The sequence below is a fragment of the Ochotona princeps genome, chromosome 4 (assembly GCF_030435755.1).
Source record: "Ochotona princeps isolate mOchPri1 chromosome 4, mOchPri1.hap1, whole genome shotgun sequence".
In the NCBI taxonomy this organism is placed as follows: domain Eukaryota; kingdom Metazoa; phylum Chordata; class Mammalia; order Lagomorpha; family Ochotonidae; genus Ochotona; species Ochotona princeps.
In genome coordinates this window covers 110,764,312-110,785,241 of record NC_080835.1, presented here as the reverse complement: position 1 = coordinate 110,785,241, position 20,930 = coordinate 110,764,312, and the positions used below count along the sequence as shown (strand labels likewise).

The 20,930-nt window shown below is 45.5% G+C and overlaps 1 protein-coding gene across 2 annotated transcripts in view; it reads left to right on the top strand.

Annotated features, from left to right (window-relative positions):
• Positions 1-18,080, top strand: part of FLI1 (Fli-1 proto-oncogene, ETS transcription factor) — a 120,274-nt gene extending 102,194 nt beyond the window's left edge. For both annotated transcript variants that reach the window (XM_058664116.1, XM_004593285.4), the window contains exons 6-9: positions 11,552-11,617; positions 13,321-13,380; positions 16,054-16,101; positions 17,392-18,080. In XM_058664116.1, the coding sequence (XP_058520099.1) occupies positions 11,552-11,617; positions 13,321-13,380; positions 16,054-16,101; positions 17,392-17,921 (704 nt within the window). In that variant the 3' untranslated portion in view covers positions 17,922-18,080. The remainder of the gene's footprint in view (positions 1-11,551; positions 11,618-13,320; positions 13,381-16,053; positions 16,102-17,391) is intronic.
• Positions 18,081-20,930: the final 2,850 nt, after the last annotated feature.

Below are 20,930 nucleotides of genomic sequence, written 5' to 3'. Positions count from 1 at the left end.
AGAGAGAATCTTCCATCTGCTGAATCATTTCCTGAGCGACCTCATTGGTTGGAACTGTGCTGATCTGGAGGCAGTTACAGAAGTTACTCCGTTCTTTCTGAAGATGGCTTGGATTATCTTCTGCTGCTTTCTAAGACACATTAGCAGGGAGCTGGAAGTAGAGCAGCTGGGACCACAGCACCAGCCCCAAGAATCATCTTAAAGACATTTTCTAGGATGTTCCAGCCACTCCAAAGTCTTCTTGTTGCAGCTGGCAGGTGAAGGAGCAGGGAAGGAGGCCAAAGCTGAGTCTTCCTGTGCTCAGAATGAGCTCTTCCCACTGGTTCCAAAATGCCAAAATGCCCCTTGCTTCCCATGTCCCCTCTACTGAGTCCCAATACCTTGCTGGAAAAACCTCCCAGGTACCTCACTTGGCACCAGCTTCCCTTCTGCCATCACACAGCCATTGCTTTTCTTCTTTGAGCCAGGTTGGCCCTGAGCACTCAGTACTGTGCCTGGTTGCTCCTGCTTTGCTATGCTGGCCTTCCTGCCCTTGTTAAGCACGGCCATGGCCCATGGCTCACAGGACACCCCTCTCCAACATGAGAGGAAGCACCTGCTCTGCACATTCACAGTGAGCCAAGGCAGGCACCATCCCTACCGCGTTTTAATAGGAAAAGATAATGCTGAGCATGTCTCCAAGGGAAGGGGATGGCACCAGGCTGTGGGGATGCAGTGTGGGGCGACCTGTCCTCCCGAGCCGCCCTTCCTTGGGCTCAGGCACTCTTGACTGCCTGCACCTCTTCCGCTGGGAGGCATCCCTGGGACTTGTCACTGGGCAGGTTCTAGTACACAGCTGAACTCATTTCTCAGAGGCCACTCACGCTTCATGTGTGGGCCACTGGGCCTCACCTTCCAAATTCATCTCCACACTCGGTGCAGTGACTGTTTCAGCTTTGCCAGCCCCGCCCAATTTCACTATGACTTGGATATTCAACTCCCTCCCACTACCCCTAACTCCAGAGAGCAGAATTGCGATTCAAACTGAAAGCAGCCTCCCGTGTAGCCCCACCATGTCATCATGGCTTGTGGTCTAATCCAGAAACTGAAAGTGACCCCTGATGGCTGTTTCAGAGAAGAAAAAAATGGATCCACAAGTGTTTTGGATAGCCAGTAGTGGCTATCTCAACCCAGGGTATTCCATATGCATCTGTTTTGCCTAATGTATTGATCTGAAAATTTCTTGACAAGAGATCCTTTTGGAGAGCAAGGATCCTTTACAGTATTTAAAGGAAGCTTGTTTAGTCTCATACTCATTCATCACTGTCCCCTCTGTCTTTCTGTCTGTGTCTCCAACGAGAGAGAGAGAGACAGAGAAGCTTTCTTCCTGGCTGATGGAGGTGTGTGGATGTGGGGGCATCCTTCTAGGAAGGCCAGGTGTCAGTAGCATCATTGTTATTCTACCCTGAGAACTTTCCCCAAGCTCTTTGTATCGATGCGGGAGCTCTCTCTATGAAGAGAAGCCTCTGGGGTCATAAAGAGCTTCTTGCTCATGAAACAACCTTGCAGGAGAGAGAGAAAGCCCTAGAGGAAGCGATGCTGAGGCCAACAACAGTCAGCAGCACCTGAGGAGGCCTTTTCCTCTCTGGTCTCCAGGATCCGTCTGCACCCACAGGCAGCGACTAACAAGCTTAACATGCTTCCTCTGGGGAGAAGACAGTTAGCACTGACAGTCCCTTTATCTGTCAAGATCCAGCACACCCTCAGAGCCGGTCCCAAGACTTGCCTGCCCCAAAAGACTTCACCTTACTCCCAAGGACTACAGTCTCTAAGTCCCACCACTCTCAAGCTATCTAGGAATCGAATCGGTGATTACTCTGTGGTCTTCATTTCTGAGCTTTGGGGAGTGAATCCTCAGACAGAAGAGCTTCCTCTCTGTCTCTGCACCTCTCTGTATATCTGATTTTGCAATAAAAATAAAATAAAACTTAAAAAAAAACTATAGCCCCTCTCCAAGCCCTGTAACTGTTTGGTCCATATTCTTGACAGCCAATGGATCCACCAGGAAGAAAAATCTAGTTTTTGTCCATCTATTTATTCAGTCCTTCTGCTCCACTAAAGAAAGAACGAGAAGAAAGTAGCTTTGGTTGACACAAGAATGACTAACTTTTTAAACTTTTGAAGATTTGCAGTTATGAGTCTGTGGGATCCTCTAGAGTATAGAAAACATTTTCACACACACATGATCTCATTTATTGTCTAATGATTCCAGTGAGGGTTAAATGCATTGCTTACTTTTCCAGACTCTCAAACTTAGGAATAATTTTCTCTTAGATGTCTACCTGTTACAGACTGAGATTCAGAGACATTAAGTCACTTGCCTAAGCTCATACCACCCACTGCTGGCAGAGCCAGAAGGTAAACCAGCACCTCCCAGCCTCCAGTCCACAGTTCTTTGCAGTGAGCCGTTTCCCTGTTTGGAATAGATTAAAGAGAAATTATGGAATCTTATTCCATGAAAGTCTTGAAGTCTTTAACCACGACACAGACAGTGCCATACTTGATAAAATTTATAGATCACTGTTCTGATGTGATGAACAGTACTTATGATATAATTTTTAAAAGTCTTTGATCTTAAAAAAAATCTTTGGCCTGCCAGCAAAATAATTATCAGTGTTTCCCCGAGTCCCAGAAGAGTTAGAGAAAGGCACTTTTGATGCTATGAGTCATATTTCCAATGTCTATTAAAATTCTTACAAGGCCACCAAATGCTGTCACTGCAGCTTTGGGCTTCCAGGTCTCTGTTGATTTGCATGTCTGGCTCGGATAATGCTGGGGGTCCCTTCAAGTCCACAAGGGAGCCACTGTGGTGTGAGGAGGCCACAGGCTGCCTACCAGAAACTGGTGGTTCCTTTTCTCTTAACCACTGTGCAGATGCAGGGCTCAGGAGCTGAGGATATTGCGTTCACCTGCAAGACCACAAACGATGGGCTTTTCTTCAGAACGAGCTCTCCTGTCCACCTCTCCCTGTGTAACTCCAAGTTTGTCTTTTTCTACAGGCAATATGCAAGTCATAGCAAGCATTACGATTTTAAATTTCTTAACTGGAATGTCAATCCTAAATCAATCCAAGTCTAAGATCATAGATTCACTCCAAATAGGCAACAATTGGTTGGCTTTTTTAAACAGTTTATTTGCTTAATTATGTATTTGAAAGACCAAGAGAGATTCCATCTGCTCTATCCCCCTCCAAGTGTCTGCAACAGCTGGCGCTAGGTCAGGCTGAAGCCATGGAGCCAAGAATTCCATTCGGAGTTCCCATGTGGGTGGCATTCAGCCATCATCTGAGGCTTCCCAAGCACACATTGGAATGAAGCTGGCTAGGAAGCTTCAATCCTGGGCACTCCAATATGGGACACAGGCAGCCCGAGTGGCCGCTGAGCCCACTGCACCACAACGCTCCTCCCCAGTTGCCTCTTACTGACTGGAACTTTGTCCCACCTTTCACTATTTCTTATTCCAACATTAAAGTGACCCTTTCAATTTGCTTGTTTGTTTAGCTACCTTTTCTATATTTCAAGATAGAGCAATTCTCACTAGATAAAGAACTAATCCAAAGGAACTAACTTACCCTGCAAGTTGTGAGAGCGCTATTTCGTGATTTGGTCACTTTTCAAGAGAACACTATGGAGTTACAGAAAGCTGTACTTTCAGACAGAGAAAGTCCTTGCATCAAGTTTGTGTTTCCAGCAGAGCCCTCCCACTGCAGCACTACCTTCCTTCCTCCCTAACATTCATCATCATGTGACGTACAGTGTAGTTCACTACGTCTTTTGAATGTAAGCCTCACAGAGAAAGGGTGTTTATCTGGCTATGATCGTATTTACAACACATAAATGTGTCTAGCACAATGGTGGATAGTCCATAAAATTTTGTTGAATAAATGACTACATTGCAAGATATAAAATACCAATTAAATCCAGTCGACAGGTGTGGCTGGGACAAGAGGTCGAGAATCAATTATAGGGGAAAAGCAAAGGTGATTAGGCTACAGTGCCTCCCTTCTAAAAAATTGCATTCTAGCAAAGAAAAGAAATTCAATGAATTCCACTAGACGACTGGCAAGTCAATGGAAGTACACATAAGACAGCACACCAGTGAGCCCCGCAGAACTTTGCAAGTGAAGAATGTGAATACTGAGTTTTTAGGTAGGCATAGGCTGGCCCAGAGAGAAGGCTACTAGCCTGGAACATTACAACACAAGAGGGTGAGCCCAGCGCTCTCCACAGAGTAGGGGGCATGGAGAAAAGACCGCCTCGCATTTCTCCTCAAGGCTGGTTACCTAAGTGAACTGTTATGTTTTCTTTTTCCTACCTGGAATCCTTTTAAACCAAAGGCAGATTTAACCCAAGAAATATGCAGCTTAGTTGCATCCATGAGGGTCAATGTGAAGGGGAATTTTGGCAAATACCCAATTAATCTAGTCAGTATGAATTGCTTTTCCACATAAGGCTGGCTCAAAACTCCCACTTTGAGGCTTTATCAAAATAAATAGGTCCTTTAGACATCTGCGTCATTTAGACATGGAGCCCACAGAACAACGAATGAAAGCAGTGAGCCTTGCGTGACTGTGGCAAGGCCATTCCTGGCGAGTGTGCCACTTAACTGCATGGTTTTCATATTTGAAAAAGAAATCCATTTGTTTCAAGTATTTTGCTTGTCTGGCTTTTTTTCTCTCTCTTGCACATATAATATCTTAAACAGTGTCTCCATTATACTCCACACAGCAGGGCAGGTTGTGTTTGGATTCTAGGACAAGATCCTTGAGTAAAGGCAATCTGATCCAGGATGTGTGTGTGTGTGTGTGTGTGTGTGTTTTGATAGCTTTCAAGTTTGGGGAAAGCTGTGGTTGCTTCCCCCCTGTGGAGGTTTTAGTGATGGCGCAGTTCCTCTGTGACTCTTAGGGACATAAGATGCCAGCCGGTCAAAGTCCACATGGCCCCTGGAGAGTGAGTGGAAGTGAGCTGAGGCCTCAGCCTTGAGCTTTAGGGCCAGCCAGGAGCGGGTCAGTGGGGAAGAAACCTGTCGGAGAACATGGAGTTCCATATCCCAGGACTCCACCTGCAGCCAACACCTGTCTTCTTGGCTTATTTTCCTGTTCAAGCCCTTGCTTTGTGAGATCTAAAACTCATTTTTACCAAATTAGGCATTATCAAGATACAAGCAAGACTGAATGAATAGGCAACTTTTTAAAATTCCCATTTATCCAATGCTTATTTGATACTCCTAGCAATCTGCTAAATCATTTGTTAATAGTGTTTGTTTATTAAAGAGTTATTTGAAAGGCAGAGTTAGGGAGAAGGGGAGAGAGAAAGAGTATTTCACTTACTGGCTCACTCTCCAAATGGCCGCCGTGGCAGGGGCAGGCTTATGCCAAAACAGGCAGCCAGGAGCTTCTTCTGTGTCTCAAATGTGGATGCAGAGGCCAAAGACTTGGGCCAACTTCTGCTGCTTTCTCAGACACATTAACAGGGAGATGGGTTGGAAATGGAGCAGCTGTAGTGTGGTTCAAGCACAAGCTATAGTGGTATGCAACGGAATTAAGCACAGGCAGTGGTTAATCTATTATGCCACAACACTCGCCCTTGTCAGTGCCTTTTGAAGAAGCAGGGTTCAGAGAGACTGAGTGGACAGCAGAGCTATGTGATCCCAAATGCCATGTCATATCGCAACCCTAAAGATAACCGCAAGGTTCATCAAGGGTCTTAAATTCTGCATAAGCTATACTTGCTTCTAGTACAGTTTCTTTGTGATTTCAGGCAAGAGGGAATCATGGCTCACATGCCCTCTGGTAGGACCAAGAGCAAGGGTGACACAGAGATGGTGGCAAAGAGGGAGTTCATGAGGCCCAGCATGACAGAGATCTTAGAGGGAAGCGATCTGAGTGGGACACGTGGCCAGCAGAACCTGTTTCCCCTCTGGGAGGAGGCCCCGTGGATGACAGGAGGACTCAAAAGCAAGAGGGCTTTCAGAGCCTCTTCTAGGCTAGTGTGGCTCAAGCGGTAGCCAATCCTACAGGCCTCCAAGGCCAACATGACTCTCACCTGCTTAGATGATGAGCCTGACCTTTCCTTAGAAGTCAAGGATATGAGATCTGGGGCCCTCACTCCTGTGAGCTTCTGTCCTTGGCATCCTGACTCCTTCCAGAAAGGAGGTCTGGGGCTGGTGACCCAAGTCCCCACTCAGCTGTAAAAGGTCTGTATTCAGCAACTGGGCTTCCTGGGGATAAACAGGGTACATTCTGCCAGCCGTCTCGGCAGCCACCAGAAATTGAAGGAGAGGTTTCAGGAAAAAAAAAAATTGTCTTTTTTCCACCAAGTCATCGAGAGGGAGACCAAGTGTCATAGGGGACGAAGAGAGAGGCTTTTGTGTGCCGATGTCACCGCGTCGTTAGCCTCCGGGTGAGGTCATGACAACATGGAGAGCCGCATATTGGCTGGTCTGGGCCTCACACAACCAGTGGGAGACAGCGGAGCAGACAGGGATCTCTTTGCTGAGCCCCTGGCCCTATTTCTAGAATCAGCCTGAAGCTTTACTTGCAAGCTGAGTGAGCTCTGGTACGCGTCTGTGTGTCCAAGGTCAGGTCCAGAGAAAGCTTTCCCTTTCCAACAGGGACTTTGCAGGAAAACTTCTCCACGCTCACATTTCCCTACCCTGGGAGGCTCCCTTGGAAGCCAAAAGGCTGGTTAGTGTCAGATTCAGCCACACGGAGCATTGCATAATGGAGATACTGTTTAGGCCGTCACATATGTGAGGCCGAGTTCTCCACAATGGCTGCCAATGCCATGATTGTCCACAATGAGACTCAGGCTTCTTTGCTTTGGCAAAAGCCGATCTCTGTACTGCCTGGAGCAAGAAACTCAAGGCAAAGCTCTCGGGTGACTCTTCTGCAAAAGAAATCACAGGGAGGCTTGTCATCTGCTGTGCTGGAAAGTCAGGGGCATCAGCCTCCACTCAAGTCAAAAGTGAGTTTGTCAGCTCAGGCTGTGATGCCTGAGGACAGAGCGGTCAACCACCTTCTGAGACTCATGCACTCAGCCCAGAGGCTACAATTTCTGCACACAGCACCCCAACTGTTACCTGGAGCTTGTCTTTTCCTGCAGGGCTGAGACGCTGATCCAGTCAGCATCAGGCTCCTAGAGGGAGAGTGTTCTGTTTGAATATAAGCTGGGTTAGCTCCTGGTGCAGTTTTACCATGTTGGTTATAGACATATTTCTATTTATGCATCTGAGACTAGACCTGATCATGCTGCGAAAGTTCCTCTTGCCTGACTTTTAGTAGGAAAATGAACAAATACTCATTGCCACAATGACCTGTGTTGAAATGATAGATATTGCGGGCCAATTCAGGGAGTGGCATCTAGTCCTTGACTACCCCCGCCAAGAGAGAATTTTTTAGCCTCTGTCCTGAAAATATAGGGGTACTTTAGCAAAGTTTGTGGAGATGGAATTAAAAGATAAGCTTATTTGAGTGCCAAAAAATATGAGATCCATTCATGGGAAGGGTCGTCCAAAAGTTCCTGAAAAAAAATGTGTACTATAAAAAAGCTATGCGTGGATTTCAAACTTTTTTTTGCAGCAAGACAAACATATCTTTTAATTCCATTTCCAACCCTTTTTGAGGTCCCCTTGTGGATGATTCGGTCTCCAGGGTATGCAGGTCTGTATGGTCATGCTCCCATAACTCCAGGCTTCACTCCACTGGAGGCTCAGTTCAAAGGGGGAAGAGTTAGCACAGGATCTCTGGATTCTCTTCAACTGGTGATAAAAAAGGACAAGGAGAGGCGTTGTTGTACCTTTAGCAAGAAATAAAATGCTGGGTTGATTGAACCACTCATTCCTCGAACACTGATTGATGCTTGCTCCACACTGGGCACTGCCCTCGTGACTTAGAACAAATCAGAAATCATGACCTGGATCCCTGCCCTTGCACATCTGGTGTTCAGGCGGGAAAATCAGACATTTAACAGTGCACGTGAATGAACTGTTGATTAGCTTAGCTAATTAGGAAGACTAAGAAGTAGAGCCAAGTCAGAAGGATGGAGAGGAGGGAAGGAGGGAGAAAAGGTGTACGTGCTGGAATGGCCCCAGGTTTCTGGGGCTGAATGTTTTTTAGGTGTGTGACATTTGTGGAAGCCAGTTCCCTGCCAGGCACCATTGGCCAGGCTGCCTTGATTCTACAGCCCTCTGAGAAGGCCACGCTTGAGCTCTTGGTCTTGATCTCCTGCATCTTCACATTGGCTTTCACTTGGCTCTTATGTTGAGTCCTTAGCCCAAGGAAGCCCAGTACCTCTAATATGCATTTGTTGAGCTTCATCGTGAAGGAGTCCAGGCTGTTGTTCGTGAATTCCAGTGCCAGTGGTAGGATTTTCTGTGAGAATAGATTGTAATTTCAAAGCACAGGAGAGGGATGCTTGTGGTTGCTGCTGTGTGACTCCATTCACTGCCCCATGCCAGCCGAGGACGCCAGCATGGCCCGTTGCTGTTTATTGCTCTATTAACTTCACAGTGAGCACACAGTTCAGACTGATCACTGGGTGGCCTCCCTGATTCTGTTACTTCCTTTCACACCTACAGAACTCTAAGATTGGTGGGGACTTCTCAAGTAAGTCCTCCCAGCCAACGGTTTGGCCTGACACGGGCCTTGTAGTACGTGTGGATAAAGCTTTACATTCCACTGTGGGCCCTGAGGCAATGCGGAAAAGGTGGGGCTATCACTTTCCCTGAGCAGGCGACTTCAAGTCATCAAACCCTGACTGCTCCCTGAGAGTGACAGGAAAGCCCAGGGATCCCTCACTCTTTGTGGGAAAAAGGAATTCTCTTTCCTGTGTTCCATAACTTTCACAAGCGTGCTCTATCCATGGAGCTACAGTTAAATGAGAAAGAAACACCAAGAAGACAATGGTAATGAAGGCCAGGGTAGACAATGGGAAAAAAAGTGACTGTGCTGAAAGCCGCTCATGCAGCGCGCAGGCGCCCTGAAGCCCTCCATGGACCGATGACTGAGCAAAAGGATGGATGGGAGACATGCTTTATCAGTGCTCTAAGAATGATGTCAAATCAGGCTTCCGGTAACACATACACTGATTCCAGGGATTGAGTGATTTTCTTTTTCTTTCGCTTGAGTTTGTTGCTTTTGATTCCACTCTGTGCTATGTTTGTGCAAGAATGACCTCCATTACCAGGTACTCAGTGAGCTCATTCTCCACCAGGCCTTGTTACCTGGTGCCACCAGAGACTCAAAGCCTCCCTTGGTCTCCCCTGTGAGTGTCACCAAGGCCACGAAACTTGTCTAACTGCCTTCAACACGGCCTTGGACATAAGACCACATTTCCTCACAAGCTTGCTGATCTCATATCTATTTTTTTAAAAGATTTATTTTTATTACAAAGTCAGATATACAGAGAGGAGGAGAGACAGAGAGGAAGATCTTCAGTCCGATGACTCACTCCCCAAGTGAGCCACAACGGGCCGGTGCTGCGCCGATCCGATTCCAGGAACCTGGAACCTCCTCCGGGTCTCCCACACGGGTGCAGTGTCCCAATGCCTTGGGACGTCCTCAACTGCTTTTCCCAGGCCACAAGCAGGGAGCTGGATGGGAAGTGGAGCCGCCGGGATTAGAACTGGCGCCCATATGGGATCCCGGCTTGTTCAAGGCGAGGACTTTAGCTGCTAGTCCACGCCACCGGGCCCAGTGATCTCATATCTAAATGCAAAGAGGGGAAACCTATTACTTCACACCCTGTCTGTGGAGACACTTTACAAAGCCCATGGAGAAAGGAAATTTAAAAATATGTTTATTTGGGTACACACACAAAAATAAAAGATTTGAAGCCCATGAATAGATTTTTCATAATATGCATTTTCCATGAACTCTTTGGAAACCAAAACACACAATACATTGTAGAAATTTGTCCCAGATAAATGGAGGTTGGAGGTTTCACCTGCAGGCTGCTTCTATTCAGAGAAAACTTTCTGACAACTTCCAGGTGCTTGCTCCAGCCTGGCATAAACTCCGCATCCCTCTCTGAAAGTGCCCATCAGTGCCTGCTACCCCATTTCAAGCTTGTAAACAAGGTGGTCTTCCATGTTTGCTTGGTTAGCTTTGAAGCAAGCAGAAGAATCTATTTACAGGAGGACTTCTGAAAGGAAAAGAAATAGTCAAGGAAAAATAAAACCAGACTACTTAGAGAAGCTAAACTACGTCTCTCCTTTTTGTCCCCTTCCCGGTCCTGCGGCCCCACCCCCCACTCTGTTCTCCTGCCTCCCATTCTGTTTTGCTTTTCATGCCAAGGCTAAAGACTGTAATTTACAAACTGAACTGGCTTTTCCAGAGCCACGAGGAATGTGCATCTGCACGTGGATTTTTCCACAAGAAAACGGTCCCTGTCTTTGGATTATTGTGAGCCAGAAACAATGAGGCCATGGGATGAGTCCACCTTCTCCCCAGGCCTTCTTCTAATTTGTTTGTGAGGCTCCGACAGGCCCAAAGGGGATGGTTTGTGTTTCAGCCCATCAGGATGCTGTTTGATGAGGTTTGTGCTCCATTTGTTAGGATGGTTTTTATGGTTTCTTTGTTGTTCGTAGAAAGACTTTGAAAGTCATAATTCTGTATCCTTAAATCCTTCTGCTATTCCTGTTCAGTGTCTCTCCGAGAGTCAGAGCAGACACAAGCACGTAAGGGAAGGTCCTAGCCAGTTAGGCAAGTGCTGGGCATGGCTATGGAAGCATGTGGGCTCGTTCAAGGTACAGTTTGGTATCACATGCACCCTAGGGCATCCTGGCAGCAAAACTTGGTCTCTTGCAGATAGAAAGCAGCTTCCCCTCCGTGCGTTTCTTGTTTCTGCCCTTTGCCCAGCCATGAGTTGGGACTAATTCCCTGTTCTGTGGCCATCGGGGCTAGGCAACTCTCCAGCCACAGGAAAACATGAGAGACCCAACACAACCTGGAGTGTGAGCACCGCTCTGAGAATCACAGCCCATAGCATGGGGGCTGATGAAGGGGCCTGCTGTCCACGGCCCAGGGTGCAAAGCCTCCCATCACAACTTCCATCCAGACATCCCCCGTTTCTTCAGAGTTGCATAAGCAATTTTTCACACAAATATTTTCTTTATAACCTTGTGTTACTATTTCTCAGAAGATACATAGGCATCTGATGTGATCATTCCATAACGCCATGATGTGAATAAGTCGTGTAGATTTTTTTAGGATTCACCTAAGGTGTCACACCTAATGGCATCAGTGCTAGAAGTCCTGCCAAGTTCCTGACTTCAAATCCAGGTTTCTTCCTGACTTTGGCTTTTGAAAAAGACTGAAACCTTCTCAAAGTCAGAGTGTTCAGTTCCCTCCATTGTCCCATCCTCAACTCCAATGGGAGTGTATACTTTGGGAATTAGTAGCATTTCAAAATGAATAGATTGAATTTCTCCCAGTCACAGAGAGATCATCTTCATGCAGGCTGTCTGAAAAACGTGCAAGGCTAACACACCTCTGTTTGTTGTTCTCCATCAGATCCTTCTTACGACCCAGTGAGGAGAGGAGGATGGGGCAATAACATGAATTCTGGCATCAACAAAAGTAAGTAATGCCATACCATTCTTTGGGAGAAAGCACTTTTTATGAGGATAGGATGAAAATCAGGGTCAGGTGGTAGAGGAAGATACAAATGGGCATCTGCCTCCAGGCTTTTTGAGTAGACAGCAAAATGAATTGCTGTTGGGGGCTTGTCCTTGAAAGCCACTCCTTGGAAGACAATAGAGGATTTCCTTTTAGACCTCTGGGTTAGTTTCACTGCACTTGGTGTTAGCGTCATTGAAGTATGAGGGATTTGGGAGATAAAATTCTATATTCGAGGACACTAGGTTTGGGTAAATGGCTATGACATAGTTCCTATAATTGTCAAAGCTTGACGATACCCTTGTCCCTGTGTCCATTTCAAGAAAGAATGAGGTGGTAGGAGAACCTGACAGGGAAGTGATGGAGGTCAAAACCAATCAGGAAGTCTACCCAGTATGAGAGAGAGAGCATTGAGAGAGAACGGAAAGGGGGTGACTCGAAGAGCTTCCTCAACCAGAATGTATCAGTGTTGCTGTCTCTGGGAAGTAGGATGCCAAGCATATGAATGAGTGGTAAAGAGAATGCTTCCAAGCATGAGTCTGGGATTGCAAATTAACATCCAAACATCAACCCAGACCCATTTCAATTATATGTATTATTTGTTTACTCTGCACACAGAGCTTGGCAGTGAGAGACTCGCATAGATGAGTCAGGCACGGGCTTTTTCCTTACTCAAGAGACAGAAACTGGGCACACACAACATCCTTTATCTGGGGCTATCATCGGAGGGTTTGTGGATTGCTGCCATTTGCGTTAGCTCTGGAAGGATAGGCAGAGAAGACCTGCATGTCTGGCAGTGAGGATTATAGGTCCATACATGTGGGATGTGTGGCAGAAAGTGCTTCTAAGTAGGTAAGAAGGAACATGTGAATGATGAGACTTAAAAAAAAAATTGAGAGACAGTTTATCTGAAGTGGCAAGGTCTGAATCAGCCTAAAGGTGGGAATTGGGAACTCAGTCTAGGTCTCCATGTGGGTGACAGGGAACATAACTCCTTGAAACATCATGGACGCCTCACAGTGTGCACATTAGCAGGAAGCTGAAATTGGGGAGAGAGTCAGGACCTGAACCCAGGCCCTGCAATATAGAATGTGGGTCTCCCAAGTGATGTCTTCATCACTATATCAAACATCCGCTAATGGATTCCAATTCCTGAGACAACCAAGTCACTACCAGTCTTGCACGTGGAGTGTGTTGAAGTGATAAGACCAAGCCTGCAGCTACATGAAAAACAGCACACTTCTAAAGTGGAAATGGTGCAGACGTCATGAAGGGGAACTCAAGAAACAGGCTCATGAGGAACAGGTGATCTTCACTTAGATGTCACCTTCTCCTTAAGGGCCTCTGTAAATGTCCAACTTAAAAACAAATCCAGCAGACAGGCTAGACTCTTAGTTTACTTTTAAAAAAAAATCTGTTTATCATTGTTTCTCCATTAAAGTGTCAGTTTGACCAAGAAACCTTCCTGCACATTACTGAAGCCTCAACCTAGAGCTAGCACATAGCAGATTCTACAAAAGTGTTTATGAAATAAAAGGAATAAATGAGTCAGCGGGAAGTGGATGAGAGAATGAATGCAGGAGCATTTGTCATCCCTCCGGAGGGCCTTTGACAGATGTTTCTTTGTCTGTATACTCACTGTACTCCTTGTCTTCTTGTTCCAGGTCCTCCCCTCGGAGGAGCACAGACCATGAGCAAGAATGCCGAGCAACGGCCCCAACCAGGTACCTGACCAGGACACACCATCTCTTCTTTGCTTCTGCTGCAGCTGTTGAGTCCACATGGTCAACTATGGGAGATTTACACTGCTTTGCATATATCACCTCTCTTTCCTTTCTCTAAAGATTTGCTTCAATTATTTATTCAAAAGGCAGAATGATAGAGGAATGAGTAGACAGAGAGGGAGAACAAGTCTTCCATTTACTGGTTCACTCCCCAAATAGCCACGACAGCTGAGAATGGGCCAGGCTGAAGCCAGGAACCAAAGTTCCATCTTGGTTTCCCGCATGGATTGCAGGGGCCCAAGCACTTTGACCATCTTCCCCCACCGTCCCTGGTACATTAACAGAAAAGTGAATCAGCCACAGAACAGCTGGGACATGAATCCGCAGGCTAATGGTATCTGCCCCATCTTTTCTTTTTTTTCAAAGACAGTTTCTATTTCTATTTGCCTCTGTAGCAGATCTGTGAATGAAGGGATACTGAAAATTAGGTGGATATATATATCAAATATCAAGGGTGAAAGATCTTAGAGCTTAAATGTTCTAGTGTCTCACTTTGTAAAAGAAAGAAGCTGAGGGGCAGAGAGATGAAGTGATTTGCCAGAAGCCACACAGCTGGTTTATGAGAGTGCTGGAGCAGTAACCAAATTCTCTCCAACCTTTAAATCATCAGCATGTCTTTGGAAATGACCCTCACCCAATGATGCAACTGCTTAACCCTTAAGACAGAAGAGTTTTGTGGTGGGCCTAGAAATCTTTGCTGTTGGAGCAGAATTGAGTGAGTTCTTGGTCTAGTAGGACTGTGCAGCAGCCCCATCCTGGACCTGCCACACCTCTGCTGCAAGGCTGGGAAGTTCACAGGGTAGACACTGGGCTTAACAGTTAAGATGCCTGCAGTCCAGCTCTGAGCTTCTGTCTCTCAGTCCTAGCTCGGTAGACACTGTGGACCTGAGTTCCTCCCACATATGTGGAAGACCTGGATTTGAGAACCCAGCCTTTGCAAACCCCAATTGCGGTGGATATTTGGGACATAAGCCAGCAGATGACAGCTCTTCTGTCTGGCTGACACGCTTTAAATTCCAAAAAAATTAAATGACCAGGTGTTTACTGCCTAGTGGAGCTCAATTCCACCGTCTGAACCAAAGCTTGCCTCTCTGAAGTCTTACTCCAGCTCCCTCTCCGGAGTTCACTCCCTGGGGAAGCTCCCCATTCACTGTAGGCAAAGGTTCTTCATGAACCTAAGCAGGGCTGTGTTGCAGGAGCCCAAGCTCCAGCTTCACTCTGTGCTCAATAGAGATAACAGTTCAGATTAGGCTCAGAACAAGCCATCTGCTTCGTCTCCACCTGCAGAAAATCACACAGGAAGGGCAAGAAAATGCTTGCTGGTGGTAAAACTCAGTCAGATGTGGAGTGTTGGCTAATAACCTCAAAAACTGCAGAAGCAGATGTCACCTGCCAAGAGTCATCTAGCTGTAGCATTAGAGTATAGATGAAAAAGAGGTGAATAAATGGTCTTAAGGACTCTTCATTCATGGCTCCGAGTAAAAGCCTGAAAATTATAGCGATTTAAAACATCATAATTGTAAAAAACAGCAAAATTATGCAAAACACTGGCCGTATGAAATCCAGGTCTCCTCTACGATTCCCTCCATTGCAAAGATGCAGACAAGCCTCACCTAAGCCAATATTGCCATGACATATTTTACAACTAAATAATCATGTACATTTTAAGCAAACTGACTTCTTAAGAATAGTGATTTTATAGCTAAACTATAAATTCTGGTTAGACTTAACATTTCCAAGCTTAAAATCACAGAGCATTGCACTAGAAAGGAGCTGAGGGATCCAGTAGTTCAACCCAATCATTTCTCAGATGAGAAAGCTGATTCCAGACTTTCTCCAATAATTATTTAGTTTATACCACAATGGAGGTTGGAACCAAGGCTGCTTGGTTTCCAGGCATGTGGGGGTTTTTTTATGCTACATCAGAAAAACAGAGATTTGTGTGTTAGTATTATATAGAACTGTTAAAGACCTGTGGTCATAAGTCTGTCTTTAAACCCATTAATAAGCTTTCCTTCAACTTATTGGCTGACCAATTACTTTTTAAAGACCCATTTTTATTTTATTAAGGCAGAGTGACATAGATAGAACCAGAGACAGAAGTTCAAAAATAAAGGGAAATCTTCTACCTACTGCCTCACTCTGCAAATGGCCACAAAACCACAGCAGGTCCAATTAGAAGTCAGGAGCTTTTAATTCCAGCTGGGTCTCCCACATGGGTGGCAAGAAACCCAAACCTTGAGTTATCCTCTACTGCTCTATCAGACACATTAGCAGGAAGCTGGATGGAAAGCAAAGCAGCTGGATTTAAACAGCCCTTTGAAATGGAGTGCAGATTGACCCACTGTGTCACAACACCAGCCTTTCCCAAACATTTTTGTCATTTTATTTTAGGTAATGGCTGAGAAATTTACAAAGTTTATAACTGAGATATGAAAACACACATCATTACTGTTCCATACTGTTTCTGTAGTTAATGTGATGGAGACCATAACTTCAAGTAACGCACCTTGGGTCTATGAAAAAGTGGAGTTTCATGAAATCTGCTCTTCCCGCAGCACCGAGATAAAAGCATAAGCCCTTGATGGAAAGTTTCCTTTTTTGTTTCCTTAGATCCCTATCAGATCCTGGGTCCTACCAGCAGTCGTCTAGCCAACCCTGGTGAGTGTAAAGCCCTTCCTTCTGGAATGCTCTATAGCTTTGTAAGGTTGCAGAGATTTCTGCTCTAAGTCCAGAAACCAACTGGTGAATAATATGTCTTGTCTTCAAGTAGTGGACACCCAAAACTGTACAGCCCACAAAGGCCAGGACTAGGTATCAAGTGGGCAATGTCAGTTAGCTGAGGAAGTCTCTGGAATGCAAACACGGGATTGTACAAACTTCAGGAGGGAAAGATGGGGAGAAAAAGATAGGAAACAATTCCGCAGGTTCTTGGCTAGCTCCTCCTGTGAGACACAGTGAGGAACTACTTGGGAAAGAGCTGCTGGGTCTCCCATCTTTGACAAGAGGTGTGTCTCGGAAAAGTTTCAGATAGAATAGGTTTGGCTGTGTCTTTGAAGAGTTCATTAGTAAAGTAACTCCCAGTTGAGTTCTTCTAACCCACGCCCCCATAAGACCGTGAGTCAGGAGGCCCTTTGCTGCCAGGAGGCCTATACCTCTCATCTCCAGGAAGTGCCTGTCACTTTCACCTTACAGGTTCCTAAGTGCCTGATTGGTCCAAGCCAGGTAGAGAGAAGCCACCTCCCACCTGTTTCTCTCCTTTCCTTCCCTGAGCAAGGTCTCCGTAGAGTCTAGAACTGATGGCCAAACACCAGCACCCCTCCTAGGGAACCATGCAGGTCCTATCGGCTGAGTCTGTGCTGCACCTTCTTGCTGAGCTGTGACAGTCTTTGCTGACAGGGAATGCCTCAGCAGCTTCATGACTAGTGAAGACTAGACCAACACTTAGACTTTTGTAGACGGTCAGAGTCCAAAGTCTTTCCCAAGGGGGTGCAGAGGGCTGGCTTGCCCAAGTTCTCAAGGTCAAGTTCATTACCGAGGTTGCACATAGCAGGCTTCACAGCAGATCCTCCTAACGTCTAAGCTTGCTTATGATGATCATCTCCATGACAAACACTATGGTGAATAATTGAGTGCAGATTTCAAGATAGCTAGAAGAAAGGATTTCGAATGTCCTCGCTACAAGGAAGCCATCAATGGTCTGAAGAGGCAGATATGCTACTTATTCCACCTGACACACGTGGATAGAAATGTCACCATGTATGTCTCATTTTAGATGTCAGTTTTTCTTGTTTTTAGTAAATGCTAAGAGAGCAATCAGTTGATTCTGAGCATAGGAGAAGCAAAGGGGTTCACACAATGCGTGCCAGGAGCCGGGGGTTTAGGGAAGGGGACTCTGACTTCTCCAGGCTGAACTGCTCTGTTTCCTCCTGTCTGCCTCATCACCTGCAGGAAGCGGGCAGATTCAGCTCTGGCAGTTCCTCCTGGAGCTCCTCTCCGACAGTGCCAACGCCAGCTGTATCACCTGGGAGGGGACCAACGGAGAGTTCAAAATGACGGACCCCGATGAGGTGGCCAGGCGCTGGGGGGAGCGCAAAAGCAAGCCCAACATGAATTACGACAAGCTGAGCCGGGCCCTCCGATACTACTACGATAAAAACATTATGACCAAAGTGCATGGCAAAAGGTATGCCTACAAATTTGACTTCCATGGCATCGCCCAGGCCCTGCAGCCACACCCAACCGAGTCTTCCATGTACAAGTACCCCTCTGATATCTCCTACATGCCTTCCTACCATGCCCACCAGCAAAAGGTGAACTTTGTCCCTCCTCACCCAACCTCCATGCCTGTCACTTCTTCCAGCTTCTTTGGAGCTGCATCACAATACTGGACCTCCCCAACAGGGGGAATCTACCCCAGTCCCAACGTGCCCCGCCATCCTAACAGCCACGTGCCTTCACACTTAGGCAGCTACTATTAGCAGCTTAGTCACTGGGAGTCGTCTGGCCGAAGCCCTATCCCTCGCACTTCCTGGATAATTTGGACTTCGAAGGACATACGTGACCTTGAAGAGAAAATGAAACTGGATATGTTCTTTCTTATTGGATGGAACCTTTGTATTTGCTCTTTAAAAGCAATTTTTTAAAAAAACGTCGGTAACTTTTGCTTCCTCTACCTGAACAAAGAAATGAATGATTCTGTGGGCCAGTATGCCAGTTTGGATTCTCAGTCTCCTCTCATCTTATGAGTTGACTGTTTGATGACTGGAATGGTTATACTATTGTTCTGAGAAAAAAGTTGTCTTTTCTTTATACTTCTATGACCAAAGCAGTTTCTTATCAGCACACGGGTCTCGTCATTGTAAGATTCAGTACAATAAAGAGTTGGGAACTTACCCACCATGTTCTTGTTTGAGACTTAAGGAAATAGAGGTAAGAAGCTGGTAATCTTATTTTAGGGGGATCTAATTCAGTGGACGGTAACTGGAACATTGGTTGTTAAGGCCAGTGAAGTTTTCACCCAACTGGAAATTGAAAGAAAGAACAGCTGAGCGTGTGTGTTTGTGTGTGTATTTAAGAAGCCATGAGCATTACAAAATTCTCCTCGGTGGGAAACATGCTCTCGGCTGACCACTCTCTCTAGAAATAGTCAAAATATGAACTAAGAATTTTTAATACAAATCCAGACATTTCTGAAAGACAGAGAAATAACTATTTTTTCTATGATGACATTGGGTCCCAGAACTTGGAAAAGTCACAGGGATTTCTAAACATAAGCAGATTCGCAAACGCTGTGCGTTTGTCAGACCATCCGACCAGGGTCAACCAATCAGAAGGCAACTTACTGTATAAATTATGCAGAGTTATTTTCCTATATCTCACAGTATTAAAAGTAAATAATTAAAATTAAAAAGAATAAATAAACGAGTTGACCTCGGTCACAAATGCAATTTTACTATCAAATCAGTCGTTGTTATTTTTTTAAATGTAATTTGTACATCTTTTGTCAATCTGTACATTTGGGCTGTTTGTACTTTTTATAGCTTTTTTTTTTAAAGCATAATGTGACTATTGCTGGAAAGAAAACAGGGCGTTCAAGTCACTGACTTCCTGGGAAAAGAAGCACTGGTTATTTAACAAGCTTGTACAAGCAAGAGAGGGCGATCATTTCACGCGTAAATGTTTTGGAGATGTTTGTACATAACAGTACTGCAATCGTCACAGCTCTGATAGCCAACCCAACCTGCCCTTGTGGAGACGAGGGAGTTTCCTGCTCTATATATGCAATATATTTTTAGACATTAAAATATATATAATTTTGCAGGTAACCGATGACTTTTTTAACTATATTAAGTGCTAAGCTGACAACTGTCAATGGAGACTATGTTGTAAAATAATTTTACTAAATAAATTGTGCCTTCTTCTATCAGAACCACGGACTCTGTTTCTTCATTGACCCTCAGTTTCTCCAGGGAAAGGTCTCTATTTGTCTCTTGGATTATGAAGAACTTTTCAAATGCACATACTTCAATACAGCAAAAGGTGCGAAATTACTGTGATTCATAGCTGTTGATGATTTTATTTTCATTTTTATTGTTTATGTGAAAGGCAGTAATGAGACAAAGAGAGATGTTTTGCTTCCCAAATGCTTACAACATCCAGGGCTGAACCAGGCTGCAGCCATGAGCCTAGAACTCAATCCACCCATCCATGTGGTGGCAGGTACCCACGTTCTTCAACCACCATCAGTTGATTCTCAAAGCGTACATCGCCAGGAAGCTGGACTGGAAGTGGAGGAACCCGTACTTGAACCAGGCATTCTGATGTAGGACGCGGGCATGTTTAAGGATAATGTGGATGGGATTCTTCTGCAAATCTCTATCCCTGCTCAGAATTTTTGGTATCCACCTTGAAACCTAGTGAACATCCTTAGGGCGTAGAAAAGACCCATGGTTGTGCCCACTGCAGCAATGGATGCTCTAGTCATGTTTACCGTTTTATGAGATTTCTTTGCTTGTCCTATTCAAACGCTGCCATCAGTTCATTGCCTCTGTAAAGTCTTGAAACTTGACCCACAGTTGGTCCCCAGAATGTATGCCATAGTGACTTGTTCCATATTTCAGAAGCTGGACCACAATGTTTGTTCCTCATAGGCTGTGAAGGGAGGACTGACATTTAATCTGCTGTGATGTCAGATATAAAGTGCTTTGGACAGCTCTAGGATACTAAGGGATGAGTCACAGAGAACACCCAGTAGCACAGTACAATTTAGACTTGCTCCTGGTTAGTAGGCACTCTTTGCCCTATTCAGTCACTTTATCTTGCACCTTGAAACTTACAGAGCCTAACAGACCATACAGCTATGCCCTGCCAAGCAGTGTAGCAGGGCTGTGACCAATCTCATGGAAGCCACACTTTATCCTCACAGCACGGGCAGAGGCCAGCAGCACTTTTGAGCAGGAGGTTGTCTGAGTTCTGGCGGATTACTCTAACCAACTCTCGGAGATGAATGGCTCATCACCAACAGAAATGTGTTACAGTTCTGAAGTCCTAAGGATTAAGGCAGATTTGATGTCTGCTGGGGAGCTGCTTCCTTGCATAGATGGTGACTTTCCATGGGATCCTCACAGAGAAGAGAAGCCAGGACAGCTCTCCCAGGTCTCTGACAGAGGACTCTAACCCCATCCATGAGGAATCCATGCTCATGACCTACTCACCTCCTAAAGCACCTGTCTCCTTCATACATTCCCATTGTGGATTGAACTTGAACAAATGAGCAACAAGTTCAGGCTATGGAATAGTGGCAGGGGTGGACAGGGAGAGAGGAGGGAAGCAAAGGAAATTAGATTTTCAATCATCTGTGCTCGCTTCGGCAGCACATATACTAAGATTTTCAATCATCTAGAAACAGTTTTAATGCCCAAGATAGGCTATAAATTTAAGAACACTTAAAATGGTCAGCATTTTCCAGAACCAATAGTACCTGCATG